This window comes from Arthroderma uncinatum (assembly GCF_011692745.1).
Source record: "Arthroderma uncinatum strain CBS 119779 chromosome Unknown scaffold2, whole genome shotgun sequence".
Classification (NCBI taxonomy): Eukaryota; Fungi; Ascomycota; class Eurotiomycetes; order Onygenales; family Arthrodermataceae; genus Arthroderma; species Arthroderma uncinatum.
In genome coordinates this window covers 723,059-738,571 of record NW_022983864.1, presented here as the reverse complement: position 1 = coordinate 738,571, position 15,513 = coordinate 723,059, and the positions used below count along the sequence as shown (strand labels likewise).

The following is a 15,513-nucleotide window of genomic DNA, read 5'->3' as shown; positions in this document are numbered from 1 at the left end:
CCTGTAGTTTTTGATTAGAAACGCTACCGAACGAAGGGCCAAAAAATTGTATATGTCGATTGAATCCCAAACAAATACAAGTTTTTGCGTTAGGACCTTCAAGGATATGTTTTTGTGCGTTTCTTGTAGGTAGTCATACTGACAGGTTGAGACGGAGCTATAGACCCCACGGTCTCTTGACCATTTGCTTGCGCTAAGCTGGAGTCACTTGTACGCGCTGTACTCGTTTGGTCCCAGCCTACCTCTTCAGATATCATGGAGCCGGTTCGCCGTTGGCGTGCTCCCGTCATCGGTATAGCTTGTGCATACCTGAAGTCTCTATCGATCTGATCCGGGTCCACGAAATCCGGCAATTCGTTGGAAGCGGATTTCGACATGGAAACCAATGTGCGCAGAACTGCAAACTCCAGTTTCAACTTGATGCTGTAGACGAACGGCTTTAGCGACTCGTGCGCCACCCACCAATTCAGATACACAAAGGTCACAAGGGTCATGTCCATGATGATGATGACAATGTTCATCGCGATAAGGCGGTATAGCTCCCTTCGACGAGCTTTTGCGGACACGAAGCCCAGGAGCCCTGCCGCGAGGTACAGGTAGAGCCCGGAGAGGATGAATTGCTGCACCGAAAAGCCTGTCAACTGTATCTTCTCCATTACATGAAACGCTTTGGTGAACATGGGCAGTGCTCTATTTCTAATCACAGATCCATACCCGGTGACAATATCCGGGATGTGAAAGAGAATTGCTGTAAGGATTATCATTGCTAGAACGAGTCGTAGGCCTAGTCGGCTATGTAGGACCATGTGGAGTCGCGAATATAGGACGAGGGCCTGTCCGGTAATCATGAAACACCAACCGATGCTGGCAAACGTGAAGGCTATCACAGGCAGTATTTCCATATAGTAAAATAACACCAGGAATACCGATTCAGTCAAGGCGCCCGCTGTCGCCAGGACAAGACTCCAGAAGTAGAGGCCCTCGAATTTTTTGAAAGTCAGGAAGATAAGCACGAAGAGCTCCAGGCAGTTGTACATAGCTATAGCGAGTATCGCCGTAAAGAGCGTGCGGACGGCCTGGGTACGGTTGCGGAAATCCCCAGGACCGATGTCATTGACGACAAGAGGAGTGGAGGCGCCATTGTTGATATATGAGGACATCCAGAGCTGGGGAGCCAGGGCCGGAGAAGCATGTAGTATGTACTATGGGAGCGGTCGACGAGAGTGAAGCAGGAGAGCATGAGCGAGAGAATAATCCGGGGTATATCTGGGATTTAATAGCTGAAACGGTAAACGGTAAAGGGGGAAGCAGCTATTTCAATTGAAGGGAGCGCGAAGTTGTTTGTCGTAGGGACGGTCCTATCAACCCTTGGAGATGAAAGACAAGGGCGTTTGAAGTTTTTTGATAGACGTCATCGCTCGCGGCGTTGAAGCTTAACCAATTAGCTAGCATGCTAACTAGTTATCTGCCAGGTTGTCCCATGGAACGATGCGAAGTATAGACCGAGGCGATATCGTATAGCCACTGGAGACACCGTTGTTCATCAGATATGTTCATGATATGTTCATCGGTGATAGGATGCACGCCCTTCGCCCGCCGTATACCATTTGATAGCTTTCGATCAAGCTGAAAACGAGCACCGTTAATAAGCGGCTATCGGACTCTTGCCGGCGGGGCATATACTGGATTCTACATATATAGGGGGCGAGGCGCTGGTGACCAGCATTGACGGCCAAACATTTTGCTATCTTCCCAGCCATAGACCTTACGGAGCATACCCATCACCATGACGATTTGCCGCGTAACTCTGTTCAAGATCCCCAAGGAGGAGGACCGCAAGTCCGTCCTTGCTCTGTACCGCACGATGCAGAAGGACGCCCAGAAGGTAAGCCGATAAAACTGCCGACGGCCTACGGATCTCCCGCTGGAATTGGACGAGCGAGATCGCACTCGCGAATGACGATAAGTAATAGCGACGGCTAACTAAGTCCGAATGTTGCTAGGATGGTGCCCCATATATCCTCTCGGTGAAGGCCGGATCGACCTTCGAGGACCAGCGCCGTCAGGGCTACAACCTCGCCGTCGTTTCCGAGTTTGCTTCCGAGGACGACATGAAGTTCTACGACAACGAGTGCAAGGCCCATGCCGCCCTGAAGACCGTTGCGAAGCCGTTGCTGGAGGGCATCATGATGACATACTTTGAGCCAATCGAAACATCCAGCTAGGCGATCAGAGGTGCCACATATGCTCAGATGGAGACTGTTGATTCAGGGGTTGCCTGTATGAACCGCCTTCTTCCGCAATCTGGTCGACGATGTCAGCTGTATTAGAAGATTTATCAATCTGGGTCATCAAGCTGGGATACCTTTGGCTATATATCTTGTACTATAAAGTGCTATGTCATTCATAACTAACGGTTATTATCCCGCCCCTGCTGTGACATGTATGAGCAGCCGCGCCAACCAGTATCAAGACATAAAAGCTCCGCCGTATGTAACTGTCGTAAGTTCTATTGTAACTATATACCAGTCTAACTTGCTGTTGACGGGATCGATAACCCTCTGCACGTTGAACAGACGATAGAATAATGGGATTGCGGTCGCCGAAGACCTCGCACGACATGCATTTCGGATCAGCCATCTCTGGCTGCCCATAATGCTGCCCATAACCATCCCAGAGTAGCCTGAAGATTCTTACATCAGTCATTTATAAGACTTGAATTCATCTTTGATCCTGAAATCTCACCATTAGCTGCGTGTCTCTAGGACTATTCACAATGGATATGGGGATGCCAACCGCCAACGCTAGAGTGCTCAGAGATAGTCCACGCGGTCAAATAACTTCAAGTAACCAGCTAGTTAACCAGCGAGTGATGCTGCTACGTCCTTGTAGATTGTGTCAATGTTCTATATCAAGGCGGGAGGCTGGCATATCCACGTGACCGTGATATGCTTACATCATCCGTAGCTTCACCTTGGAGGTTCAACTCGCTGAAGGCGTCAAGCATCGAGGAAACATCGCTGTCTATACGCTCATTTCACACGGAATCTATCTTCAGACATATAGACACGGGTCCTCGTTTCTAGTCGCAACTTCAGAGTCCTCGCTTCCGCCTCCCACGGCACGCCTCCGACCAACTTTCGCTCTATCCTGACGCCAGGAGCATCTCGAACCGAAGACGGATGAATTGAGATTAAGAAATATACAATAGGAAAACATGGCTAGCGGGTAAGGAGCATCATATCTATATCTTACGAGACTCACGCGCTGACTTTACAACTTGTCTGAGTAGTTGGACCATAATTATCGGGCTTGTCTTCGTCGTCCTTGCAAACTCATTGGCATGGGTATTCAGTCCAAAGGGAGAAACTAGACCGTTAGTCGCTTACTCCCCGTTTCCTCCGAATCTATATCCGTCGCCCGGCGAAGACCCCTCCCATTGCAAACGCCCACTGGCAAAAGCTAGGGACTATCTTGGCCAGGCAACAGTTATATCCCCTTCTCGACCTTGAATAGCCCGGCTAACGTTTATGGTTGACCTCTAGGGTATGGCGAAGCTCGCTGATTCTCGGATTCACATTCTGCTATCTCATGTGGGGTATGTTGTTTCTCTTATGAACTCGATATCTACGATCGTATAAAGACTAATGTTTCGTTTACGTATAGCGGTAACGTTCCTTGCACAACTACATCCATTATTCGGACCGAAGAGCAGCGATAGGAGACCACACCATGCCAATTGAACGACGAACAAACGCGGTTGGCGAGTTGTTGATATTATTTTCTATTACTTGGGGTTTCTTTCAGCGCTTATACTTCTCACATACTTCCACAAACCTTCCTATCAGACGGGGATCTGTAGCATTATATATCACTGGGTAATATCATTTCCTTTCATGGGTATCTCTATATTATTTGAACACGATAAACCCAGTCATGAATGGTTAGAGTTCATATCTCAGACACCTTGCTGCTTCGTTTTACATGTTCTTTTGATTTTTAGGTAGTCTAGCTCGGGGGTACATCATATATCATAGCCCTACAAGGCTTAGGAGAGATCTCTCCACCACCCATCTCGCCAACTGACCGCCAAGAGTCAGCGCAATGGCGTAGGCATAACCACAATCTAAAAGAATAAGCAGAGCTTCAATATTATTCAACAGCACAAGGTGGGTATTCGTGACTGATAGAAGCAGCGATGACCAAGGCTGCGAGACAGCAGATAACGCAGACCGGAAAATCGAGTCAAGGGATTGTGAAGACCATGACACGGAGGGTAGAGCAGGGAAGGCAGACTCCTCGCTACCACCCGGCGGAAACAAGGTATCGGAATCAGCCGAATTCGCGCCTGATGCGTCTGTTCCCCATATAACCAGGAGTATTGGGAACAGCTTTGTGCAACTGCTAACTAGGAGAGCTGTGCTTATCGCATTTCGACTGGCGAGTGCCGGAGGAGGGATCGGCCGTATCTGCGGAGGGGCCGTGGATGCCCTTCGGAGGGGAGGTGGAAATTCTGGTTCCACGGTCAACATTGGTAAAGTGGTAGAAGAAGTAGCTTGCTGAGGACAGGCGCCGACTGTATCGCTACCAGACGATGAACGGCTTAGAATTGTAGGGCTTGGCCCGCATACTGTATTGGGGTTCGGTGTGGATTGAGTAGCCATGCCATTCCCGGCCGCGTTAACGTCAGATGGCAGAGGTAGGGGGGTGTTCACTCGATGCGCCAAGTCATGGGCCTTCTGAGATTGCGCCGCTGGTTTCAGAACGAGTACGGTAGCCAGGAAACGAACGGCCATGTGGTGTGCGAGGGTTGCGAGGGCGTTCAGCGTGAGGAAGAAGACATATTGAACTATTATCGGAGTATTCCCAAGTGACGATGCAGCGATAGCGGAGGACTTTTCGATTCGTGCCCAGGAGAGGTATACGTCGAAAAGGAGAATAAGGATCCCGAGACGGATAATCGAGCGCTGCAACGAAGCCCAGAAGGTCAGTACATCTATCGTCTTGTGTGAAATTTGAGGTCCTTACGTCGAACTTGTCATCGTCCCTCCCAAGCCTGTTGAAGAGCAGGTGTCTGTAAACCTAGTAGAATCAGCGCAACGAACCACGGCAATAGGGATACACGATAAGGCCGTACCTGCGGCTTAATAAGAACAAGATCGATGAAGAGCACAACGAAGTCATGTTCAACGTATTTATCCGCAAATCGCTGACATCGCGGGCATTGCGTCAGACGCACTCCCTTGCCCAAGGCGCGATCATCCGCCTTGCTGTAGGACGTGTAAAGGTGGGAAACGGGGTAACAGCACTCTATGCATATTGGCATTGTTGTTTCAACTCTTCATCTTCAGCAAGCATGGTACAAGTAGCTCACGTCCGGCTCTCGGTTTCTCTCTTCTTTCTCTTCGCCGTTGTTTTGGAGGCAAAAACTTCGTTGGATTAAAAAGAAAAAGGATAGAAAGGTGGTCCGTGCCACATCAAAAATGTTTAAATTGGTTAAGCTTTACTTCCATGTAGAAAAGATAGAAAAAGCTCTACGGAGTACACGGAGTATATAGACCAGATGTCTGCTAGGTAGATCCGCGTATTTTCTGTTAGATAGATCGTAGATCCGCGTATTCAGTCGATCTCCTTCTTGCCGTCGGCCCAACTGGGCTGGATCGAACGGCAGACGCCTTCATAGTCCTCGAAAAGCTGTTCGTTCTCTGGTACGTTGTCTGTGGTCCAGAACATCGTCCAATTCGAGTCTGGGAGCTTCCACGTCCCCCTTGATCTTTCAAAGTACCACTTATTAACCGGGTTGTCCTTCCTGCTTCGCCAGCAGACTCCTCTGGGGAAACAGGTTCGGACCATCGCGTTGAAAACAATATCAGCAACGCCGCCTGTGCCTTGGCTTCTCTTTAGAACGGCAAACTTGTCCAGGTAGGGAACCATTCGCACTATACTCTCGGGGCTCCCGTCGTCTGGGACACCGGGAGGCGTTTCCCAGGTTAAAATCGCGCCGCCTTCGTATTCACCGGCAATGATCAGGCCTGCAAGTCGATTGTTTACCCGATCCAAGTAGTGTTTAACATCCAATTTTCTATTGAAAGAGTCATCAATCAAGTGAACTAGCCGTGGTAGGTCAATTGCTGTATCGGTCAAGTTTATTCGGGGCGCTCCGCTATTCGCTGCAGTCCAGCACTTAATTCTCGGATCAGGCAGCATGGTCAGCGGCATCCCACGCTTCACAAAAGTTGAATGGCGTAGCTGGGTGTTGTTTGGGGTCTGGTCGCCATTCTCCTCGCCGCGCCGGCGGGCGGGTAGGGACGCAGAAAGGACAGGCTTATCTGTAAGGAGATTATGGATCAAGGGGTTCCGTCGCTGGCGAGTGCCCACCATAGGAGTCCCCGATGAGCCGCGACGGCTGTTTGCTAAGTTTGTGGCGTCGTGTGGGGTTGTAATGAGGCCTGAAGAGGATGGTGGAAGAATTGCCAGTGTTTTTTGGAGTAATGTCAGGTTAGCTAGGTGTCCTTCCAGTCCATTTTGCAGCCCAGGTGCGTCGGATTCTTGTACACGCCGTGGATTGGATCTGGTGGCCTGGGTTATCTCGCTCCGGATATCCTCGTATTCTTGTTCAAGGTTAACAAAAACATGAGATTTATGTCGCCCATGTCCCAACGATGGAATACCGCCCAATGGATCTAGAACAATGAGCCTCTCTAGAGACACCTCCTGCTGCCGCTCTTTAACTTTCCGTGCTGCTTCCTTCGCACTTTCATCCAACGTAGGTTTGCATGTTAGGCCGGCTAGCTCTCTTGTCAACGCTAATATCAGCTCATCTGCTGATATCGGAAACGCCTCCGAGGTATCACTTGTATAGCCGACAGGGTCAACTACCACGATCTGACCGCGATATAGAGGAGAAAGTAGCGACTTTCTAGACAAAACGGAAGGCGTGCGTGCGGGTCCATCCAGGGACATCACCGAGTCCAATCGCCGTGCACCCAAGCTATGGACTTTATCGATTCCAGCAGCAAAGCGGCTTGCCTGGTCGGATGCTAGTCTCCGGTAATCTGCATTATTCCCAGGGGTATCAACGTCTACTACAATGCAGCAGCTCATAGCAAGCCTGCTAAGCTGCGAGAGGGTCTTGGAAATGCCATGAAGACATGCATCATCCAGCATATGCGGGTTTTTGATCTTAACCAAAGCAACATGTAGGCTTTCCTGAACTGTGGCCTTGGAGTTCGGTAAATCGAAAGCCACGGATTTGGTCGAAGACTTAACCGAGGCCACCGCGGGTTTATCTTTTGCATTGACAGCCTGAGACCCAGCCGTATTCTCCTCATTCGAGTGTATATCGGCAGGAAGTGGTTTTGGGGGGGCTGTAAACCGGGAGAGATATGACTTTGCTTCTCGTTTGGTAGTTGCGGAACTTAAGAGGTCGAGGAAGAATTCCTGCGATAACGGGACCCGGAAGTAAGAATATATCATCGCAATAAGCCAAAGCCCCCTGGCGTACTGACCTTGTCTTCTTCCTTCTCCTTTGCTTTATGGCCGATATGGGCTGCGAACTCGGCGGGATGAGCAACGCTCTCATGGTTTCGGTGGAAGGGAGACGGGTGAGAAAGCGCCGTTGCAGGGCGAGAGAAGCATCGTCGCTTCAAGGGCGGGAGGCAGTTGTAGGCTTGACATCGTAGGTGGTCGTGCTGGAGGTTGTTTGCAGCTTGTCAGCTCTTCGGCTTCGTACCGTCCAGCGGTGAACAAGGGTCTGTAGCTTACCTGACGGAGCAGCAGCCGGGACTGCAACGCTGCCTTTCGACTCATCGTACCATGCCACTGGAATATACGTAGATAGACCGACTTTCCCCGGGACTGAACATGTTAACCAGACGAAGAGGAAGAGGGGCTGAAGCTGTGCGTCGTTTAATTATTTCTGAGGCTGACATCACGATCAGATAAGGCGAGGGCCGGACTGTGACGCACTACGCCAAAGTTTTAACTATGGCACCGCTATTCGTATATTTATACGCTAGGATATAGATCTCGCAGTGGCGGACAGTCTCGCGGGTCTTGATAGAAAATCGCACCTAGCTCCTTCATCACCTCGACCTTCTCTGCCATCGTGATGCACATCCTCAGCTTCCCATGCTCTCCATGATCGGAATCGTACTTGTATTCCAATGCCCAAACACCGCCCTCCTCCACAAACTCTTCCTCGCCGGATGTCAGGTTCCTCGCACTTGGATGTTCCTCGATGCCAGGCCATGCAAAAAACCACTGTAGCCCATCCCCGGGATCTGCCGTCGTTGGGTCCACGGTGCTCTCGAAATGATGGACATTGCTAGGCCAGAGCCTCCCCCCAGACTTGCTGAGGAGGGAGCAAAATCTGTCTTCCACGCTCTGGTCTGTAAAGCGGTGCTTTGGTGGCGCAAACTTGTTCCACCCAAGGAAGGCCGTGTCGACGATATCTGCGTTCGGCTTCACTATAACTGAATACTTGCTTGGACGACCGTTCGGGCCCCTGGATGGGTAGCCATAGACGTCATAACCATGCAGTCCAAATGCATTATAGCGTTTGGTGCTTTTGTTTACTTCCATTAAGTAGTCGTATGAAACTCCACAGGAGCTGATTGTATCTCCATTTCCGTTGCCGTTTGGGAAGTCCATGGCATCCTGGGACCGGGTAGTAGAAGACACTCCGCCCATTGCTTCGAGTTTTCGCTCCGTTGAAGTAGTAGTGCGCCAAAGAAGGGCATAGGCTAAAGCAGATGAAATATAATGAGTATTGGGAAGCGGCCATTTCTATGGTTGTATCCAACACTTTACCCTTGCATACTTCCCCATGCCTCTTGTATATTCCCTTCTATACTGGGAACAACCAGGGTTGGAATCCTGTAGCCTTGATGTGATCAGTATAACGGAGAGCCTCTCGTATAATCCGGAGTAGGTATTCCCCTGATAATTACTTGATAATCCTAAAACTCCGCTGCCTTGAGCCTACTCGTATGCGTGGCCGTGTTTGTTCGCAAGAATCCAGCCTTGCGATGCGTGCTACCGTCACTGAGAGTGCGTCTCGAGGCACCATGACGAATGTAGGCAGCCTGCAGTCAGCTAGATGTTTTCGCAAGGAGAAATTTTAGCAAGGAAGATTCATCGCTTCGTTTGTTTTTTCCCATGTTGTTGCAATTGCCTATTTAAGGTTCCTCACAGGGGCAGAAATATTTTGCACATTCCGACTTCACATCTACCACAAGTTTATCACTCTGATCAGTCTTCGGATCCAGGCTATCAAGATGCATAGAACTACTAACTACTTTGGCATACACCACATAAAAGGCCGGCGATGTTTACCCAGAAAACGCGGTAGACACCAGAGCTTCTGTCTACAAACGGTAACGTCTCAGCGTGATAGAAATATGACCATCAACAAAAACAACTACACCCGGGTAATTTCAATAATCTGCAGACCAACAATTCATTTGATGCATTTCTTTGTTTCGTTTGTTTGATCCATCGGCTGATTGGAGCGCCACAGGTCGGACAGGATGGGGCTGCCGCATGCTTGTCGCGTTTGTCAAACGATCGGTAGCCCTTGGATTATGCGGATCATGTTGGTCTCCTCTGGGGTGGCTGCTGGGGAACGGAACACTCTTGCGAATGCGGAGCTGTCTCGTTAGTATCCCGGGAGGGGGAGACCCTGAGATAGGGGGAGAAAAACGTCGTTTATACCCTGGTCCTTCGACGCCAAATATATGTCCCTTCAGGTTTTCTTCAGATTTTAGCTCCTTGTTTCGTTTGTTCCCGTTGACGGGCGTTTGTCCTTCAAATCCGAAGGTTGTTGTTGGCTTCAGATCAGCCAGATATATCCTGGGGGGTTGCACAACTTGCATGGCTAAATATGATTTGCCATTGTCTTTATATCTGATATTACAATTCGTTCAATTCAATACGCACGGACAAGATAATTTTGGCAGTTCTGTCACCGAAACTGATCTATGACAGATGGTAAGGAGGCTGCCTATTGATACAATCTCCTGCATGGTTCATGCTGATACAGCCAGGCACAGACGTCGAGCCACTTAATTGTCGTGTTGGCCACGATTTCCGCTTTGGGGATTCAAGCACTTGCGAAATCGACATCGTACACAGGGTTTTCGAGCGCAACCACCGGCAGTACCGTCTCAGCTTCCAGCCCCGATGGGATTTCCATAAAATACAAAACCCCACTTCCTGGGACGTGTGAAACCGCTTTCGAAGACCAAAAACAATATACCGGCTATGTAAGCCTCCCCCCGTCAACACTGGGCTTGATCAAGCAAAATTGCTCTATCAACACGTTCTTCTGGCTTGTGGAGTCAAGGATCAATCCTGAAAAAGCACCGCTCACAGTCTATCTTAATGGTGGACCTGGGAGCACGAGTCTAGTCGGATTGTTTCAAGAGACTGGGCCATGCGAGGTCATTGAAATTGCAAAGGATAGACTTGGAACCCGTGCAAGAGAATGGGGTTGGGATAGGGGCTCTAACATGCTATACATTGATCAGCCTGTTCAGTCAGGTTTCTCCTTTGACTCGCTACGGGAGGGCTCTCTGAATTTGATCGACTCGTCATATACTTTCCCTCCTTCCGATCCGCCGCAGGGACAGCCTAGGGATACTTGGCTGAAGGTGGTAACTAGCTCAAATGACGTGCAAGTTACAACGAATACCACTTCAACGGCAGCCAAAGCTATGTGGCATGTTCTACAGTCTATCTTGACAGAATTCCCTCAGTATTACATAGGCACCCAGAAATTGACCCGCAGGAGAAAACCTCAATCGGCTTCAATTAATTTATTTGCAGAGAGCTACGGAGGCAAATACGCTCCTAGTTTTGTCACCCACTTTGAGGAGCAGAATAGGCGCAGAAGGCGAGGAGAAATATCAGCCTCAGAAACACTGGAAATAAACGTTAGGTCTATTGGGATTATGCAAGGTTGCATCGATGATCTGGTTCAAAATCCCTATTATCCGGCTTTTGCATATAATAATAGCTATGGGATCAACGCTACAAGCTCAGAAGATAAGAATGCCTTTCTTGAGAATTTTTCCAGAGCAGGCGGCTGCCGAGATAAAACCATCGCTTGCCGCGAAGAGATTCAAACCTCCGACCCAGAAAATACCGGCGGTGTGGGAGTTGTTAATCAAAAGTGCCTTGACGCACTTTCAAGTTGTTTGGCTGAGACCCCTAATTTATATACAAAGATAGGGCGAAGTGGGCACGACATCACACAGAGCAACCTCGATCCATTTCCTCCTCACACATACCTTGAGTACCTCAATTCAGACCAAGTGCAGAAGTCCATTGGCGTCTCAATGAATATTACAGATTACAGCTCAATAATTTCTTCGGCATTTCTCAATACAGCAGACTTTGATCGAGGGGATTATATCTCGGATCTAGCCAAGCTTCTGGACAGCGGGATACGGATTGCCCTCATATACGGAGACAGAGACTATCTGTGTAACTGGATGGGCGGCCAGGCTGCTTCATTCTCGATTGCAGCGTCATCTTCTTCGCCATCCTCATACCTGAGCGGTTTTAACGCCGCAGGCTATGCACCCCTAATTACCAACGATACATACATTGGCGGTATGGTTCGACAATTCGGTAACTTATCGTTCACTCGAATTTACGACGCTGGCCACTTGATACCCGCTTACCAGCCGGAGACACTGTTCACGATCTTCTCTCGCATTATCCAAGGACACACTGATATATCGACTGGCCAACCAGTAGATATAACTTCTTTCGGCACCAAGGGCGATGCGAACTCCACAGCAACTAATTCCGCACCACCAATGGCCAAGCCAACATGCTACGTTCGAAAGGTCAAAGACACCTGCTCACCAGAGCAGATAGCGAAATTGGCACGAGGTGAAGGAGCTGTTGTAAATGGAGTGTGGTATGAGTCCGAGTCTGATTGGAAGAAACCACCCGCTACCAAGAAAGGCTGGCAACAGGATGCTTCTAAAACCGTACGAGATGGGACTGTAGCGCATGCGTTTATTGCTATCACCACGCCGTCGATGGTCGGGCAGCGTTCAGTAAATTCTTCGCATGACAAGAAATCGGATGCTGCAAGGATCGTACCACGTTGGTGGCTATATGGAATACTCATAGGTGTAAGCGTGATTATATTGAGAGCCTAGATGTACTTGGAACATATATCATAAACCTTGCTGTTGATATTGATTCTTAAGCTCGTAAGGAGCAAAGAAATGCTTTATATATAATTGGTGCTAAGACGATGCTTGGATGCTTGTGAATAATGAGGTTCCCCGTTAGAGAGTACGTCAAACTTCAGGGCAACTACTTCTAGTATGGATGTCAAATTAGAAGTGTATTACGAAATGTTTTACCCAATATGGACCGGTGATTATCCTCAAAGACCATTGTTGCCGTGGAGAATGAAAGCTATGAGCGAATAAATATCAGATGCTTAGATACAATACCGAGAAAAAATAGATTAATAACACGGTCTAACCCCTGTTCTTGCCAACATATTACACATTCCAGGTCAAGGATGTGTTTCTCAAGCGTCTATGAGATTGTTTTCAGCGGGAGCAGCGGGCTCGGTGGTGTCCCGCGTATCCTTGGTTGGACGAGCTCGTCCCTTGCCTGATCGTTGGTAGAATTCGTCGATAACCTTCTTGGGGATACGGTTGAGTAGATCCTTAGGGTAAATTCGGAGAAGGTTCCAGGCGAGATCCAACGACTCGTGGATACTTCGAGATTCGTATGGAGACTGAGAAATAAAGGTACGCTCGAATTTGTCCAGGAATTCAAGCGACAGCTTGTCTTCGGCAGACAAAGCCTCTTCACCAACGACTGCTCTCATAGCGGCTGTGGTTTCATTGTTAGATAACCTTGTCTACCACCGTAAGGGGGACAAGAGTCCATAGGTGAAAACTTACCGGCATCACGACCAATGGCGTACTTTGCATACAGCTGGTTGGAAACGTCACCGTGATCTTTACGGGTACGGCCCTCACCAATGGCAGATTTCATCAATCGGGAGAGAGATGGAAGCACGTTGATTGGTGGGTAGATACCCTTATTGTCAAGTTGACGGTCAATGAAAATTTGGCCCTCGGTAATATAACCAGTCAAATCAGGAATTGGGTGAGTGATATCTAAAGTTCACCCATTAGCGCCGGAGTTTCGGGAGAATGATAAGCGAGCGTGGAATACCTACCGTCGTTGGGCATAGTCAAGATGGGGATTTGAGTGATAGAGCCGTTTCGTCCCTCAACTCGACCAGCGCGCTCATAAATGGTGGACAAATCAGTGTACATATAACCGGGGTAACCACGTCGTCCCGGAACTTCTTCTCTGGCCGCAGAGACCTCTCGAAGAGCGTCACAGTAAGCTGAAAGATCGGTCAAAATGACAAGAACGTGTTTCTCTAGCTGGTAAGCGTAGTACTCTGCAGTGGTCAGTGCTAGACGAGGAGTGATGATACGCTCAATTCTGCATCAATTTCGTTAGCTCAATTAGATCTCATACGAGTCTCGGATGAAGTAGGATCTTACGTGGGATCATTAGCAAGGTTAAGGAAGAGAGTGACACGCTCCATACTGCCGTTTTCTTCGAAGTCTCGGGTAAAGAATCGACTGGTCTCCATGTTAACACCCATGGCGGCGAAAACGATGGAGAAGTTCTCCTCGTGGTCATCATGTACTCCCTTGCTTGGTCCCTTCACCAAACCAGCCTGGCGACAAATTTGGGCAGCAATTTCGTTGTGAGGAAGACCGGCAGCAGAGAAAATAGGAATTTTTTGTCCTCGAGCAATTGAGTTCATGGTATCGATTGCAGAAATTCCAGTGGAAATCATCTCTTCAGGGTAGGTCTATGAGGATAATGTTTTAGCCTGGTGGTTCCTGGGGACTATCGCCTTGGAGAAACTCACTCGCGAATAAGGATTTATAGGACTGCCGTTGATGTCAAGATATTCTTCGGCAAGGACCTTGGGTCCCTTATCAATTGCACGTCCGGATCCATCGAACACTCGACCCAACATGTCTTCCGAGACACCTAGCTTCATACTGTGGCCGGAGAATTCGACTTTGGTCTTTTTATCAAGTCAGTGTCTGGTGCTCGCGTATGATTCAATTTGTTCCCCGCACCTTTTTGACATCAACACCTGTTGTACCTTCGAATACCTGCGAATCAACAACCAATCTAAGTCAGCATTCGTTATACCGAGGCAGTGGTCGATGTGCGGACCTGGACGACAGCTCTGCTTCCTGAATTAAATAAAGATATTAGCTGAAGCGTTTGGAATGGTAGCTAAATGGAACAGCTGCACCTACCTCTAGCCTCCAACACTTGACCGGATCGTTCAGTTCCATCTGGCAGCGTAAGGGACACAATCTCGTTGTATCTGGGGAATTTAACCTATAAAGGCCCCCCCCCTCAACCGTCAGCACATTTGACATCCAGTATACCAGGGAAAGCGAATGCCTGGAAGCTCACATTTTCGAGGATGACCAGGGGTCCGTTGACACCTCCAACGGTGTTGTATTTGAGGCGAGGTTGGACGGAAGCCATCCGGCGGTCTTCTAAGCCTGGAGCCATGGTTGCGTGAACGAGACGACCCCGACGATATCCAAGTGACGGTGTATGGGCTGGTTCAAGAGGCGAGGCGGGCAGTTATATCTACCAGCAGCTCCGGGCGTCATCAAGCATCGTCAACATCGACCGCGGGCTTCGACCTGGAGGTAGTTCCCAGCTTCCCGTTTCAGCCAATCACGGGTTGAGGCCCTCTATTGCTTAATAAGTGATCACGTGACCATATCTAGTTGCGTCCGCCGTTCCTTTTTACCTACTTCAGCTTCTCTCTTCACGTCAAGAGACGATGAAACTGCATAAAAGACGACAGGGGAGTGTTCTACTCGTTGGATATGCTGGAGCATATTCACATGGAAACTTTGGTGCGGCTCTGCGAGGTGAGCTGGACTCGACAACAAGGCTCAGCGAGATGATCGTCAGCCAAAGGGCGGGAAATACGACGCCAATCAACCCGCATCCCTGTGTATAGACTCAATTTATTGGCTGATGTCTCTGGTTGCACGAAGTGAAACGACTTTTGACCTTCAGCCCACTCTATAACCGGAAGCGGTTCCCGCCAGTTGCGGACCCGGATGGTTATATAAATACGAAGAGCAGATGGTCTTGTGGATAGGGGAGATCTCCCTCGACGATGTACGGAGTAGAACCAGCCTTCTTGAAAGCACATCTTTCCTTCTTATATATAAATCTGGAGTTTCCCGTGGCCGAGCGGCCGCCAGTGAACGCTGTGCTCCGTACCTGACGGCTTTAGGCTGGTTGAATAAGTCAACGAAAATGCGGCTCTTCAGCTCAGGGGCTGGGGCTCGACTTGCCTTGCGGCAATCAAATCAAGGCAATAACAACAATACTTGCAGTACCAACGAAGGCGTTGGAGAATGCATGCCAAAAGGGAGCTGTATGAGCACTCATCTTCTT

The 15,513-nt window shown here is 49.1% G+C and overlaps 6 protein-coding genes across 6 annotated transcripts; 2 read left to right on the top strand and 4 right to left on the bottom strand.

Moving 5' to 3' along the window:
• Positions 1-98: 98 nt before the first annotated feature.
• On the bottom strand, positions 99-1,160 carry GIQ15_02165 (uncharacterized protein; the record flags this gene model as incomplete). The annotated part of the gene is made up of 1 exon (XM_033549582.1): positions 99-1,160. One exon carries the CDS (start codon positions 1,158-1,160, stop codon positions 99-101), a length of 1,062 nt encoding a protein of 353 aa, XP_033406743.1.
• A 626-nt stretch (positions 1,161-1,786) lies between these two features.
• GIQ15_02164 (stress responsive A/B barrel domain-containing protein) lies at positions 1,787-2,225 on the top strand (the record flags this gene model as incomplete). Its single annotated transcript, XM_033549581.1, has 2 exons — positions 1,787-1,885; positions 2,004-2,225. 2 exons carry the CDS (start codon positions 1,787-1,789, stop codon positions 2,223-2,225), a joined length of 321 nt encoding a protein of 106 aa, XP_033406742.1.
• A 1,806-nt stretch (positions 2,226-4,031) lies between these two features.
• GIQ15_02163 (uncharacterized protein) lies at positions 4,032-5,326 on the bottom strand (the record flags this gene model as incomplete). The annotated part of the gene is made up of 3 exons (XM_033549580.1): positions 4,032-4,967; positions 5,029-5,082; positions 5,138-5,326. The coding sequence occupies 3 exons, from the start codon at positions 5,324-5,326 to the stop codon at positions 4,032-4,034; spliced, it is 1,179 nt and encodes a 392-aa protein (XP_033406741.1).
• A 293-nt stretch (positions 5,327-5,619) lies between these two features.
• On the bottom strand, positions 5,620-8,691 carry GIQ15_02162 (uncharacterized protein; the record flags this gene model as incomplete). The annotated part of the gene is made up of 4 exons (XM_033549579.1): positions 5,620-7,440; positions 7,509-7,691; positions 7,733-7,857; positions 8,073-8,691. The coding sequence occupies 4 exons, from the start codon at positions 8,689-8,691 to the stop codon at positions 5,620-5,622; spliced, it is 2,748 nt and encodes a 915-aa protein (XP_033406740.1).
• A 1,296-nt stretch (positions 8,692-9,987) lies between these two features.
• Positions 9,988-12,176, top strand: GIQ15_02161 (carboxypeptidase S1; the record flags this gene model as incomplete). The annotated part of the gene is made up of 2 exons (XM_033549578.1): positions 9,988-9,990; positions 10,047-12,176. The coding sequence occupies 2 exons, from the start codon at positions 9,988-9,990 to the stop codon at positions 12,174-12,176; spliced, it is 2,133 nt and encodes a 710-aa protein (XP_033406739.1).
• A 383-nt stretch (positions 12,177-12,559) lies between these two features.
• On the bottom strand, positions 12,560-14,604 carry GIQ15_02160 (vacuolar ATP synthase subunit B; the record flags this gene model as incomplete). Its single annotated transcript, XM_033549577.1, has 6 exons — positions 12,560-12,870; positions 12,942-13,160; positions 13,223-13,497; positions 13,560-13,876; positions 13,937-14,098; positions 14,503-14,604. 6 exons carry the CDS (start codon positions 14,602-14,604, stop codon positions 12,560-12,562), a joined length of 1,386 nt encoding a protein of 461 aa, XP_033406738.1.
• Positions 14,605-15,513: the final 909 nt, after the last annotated feature.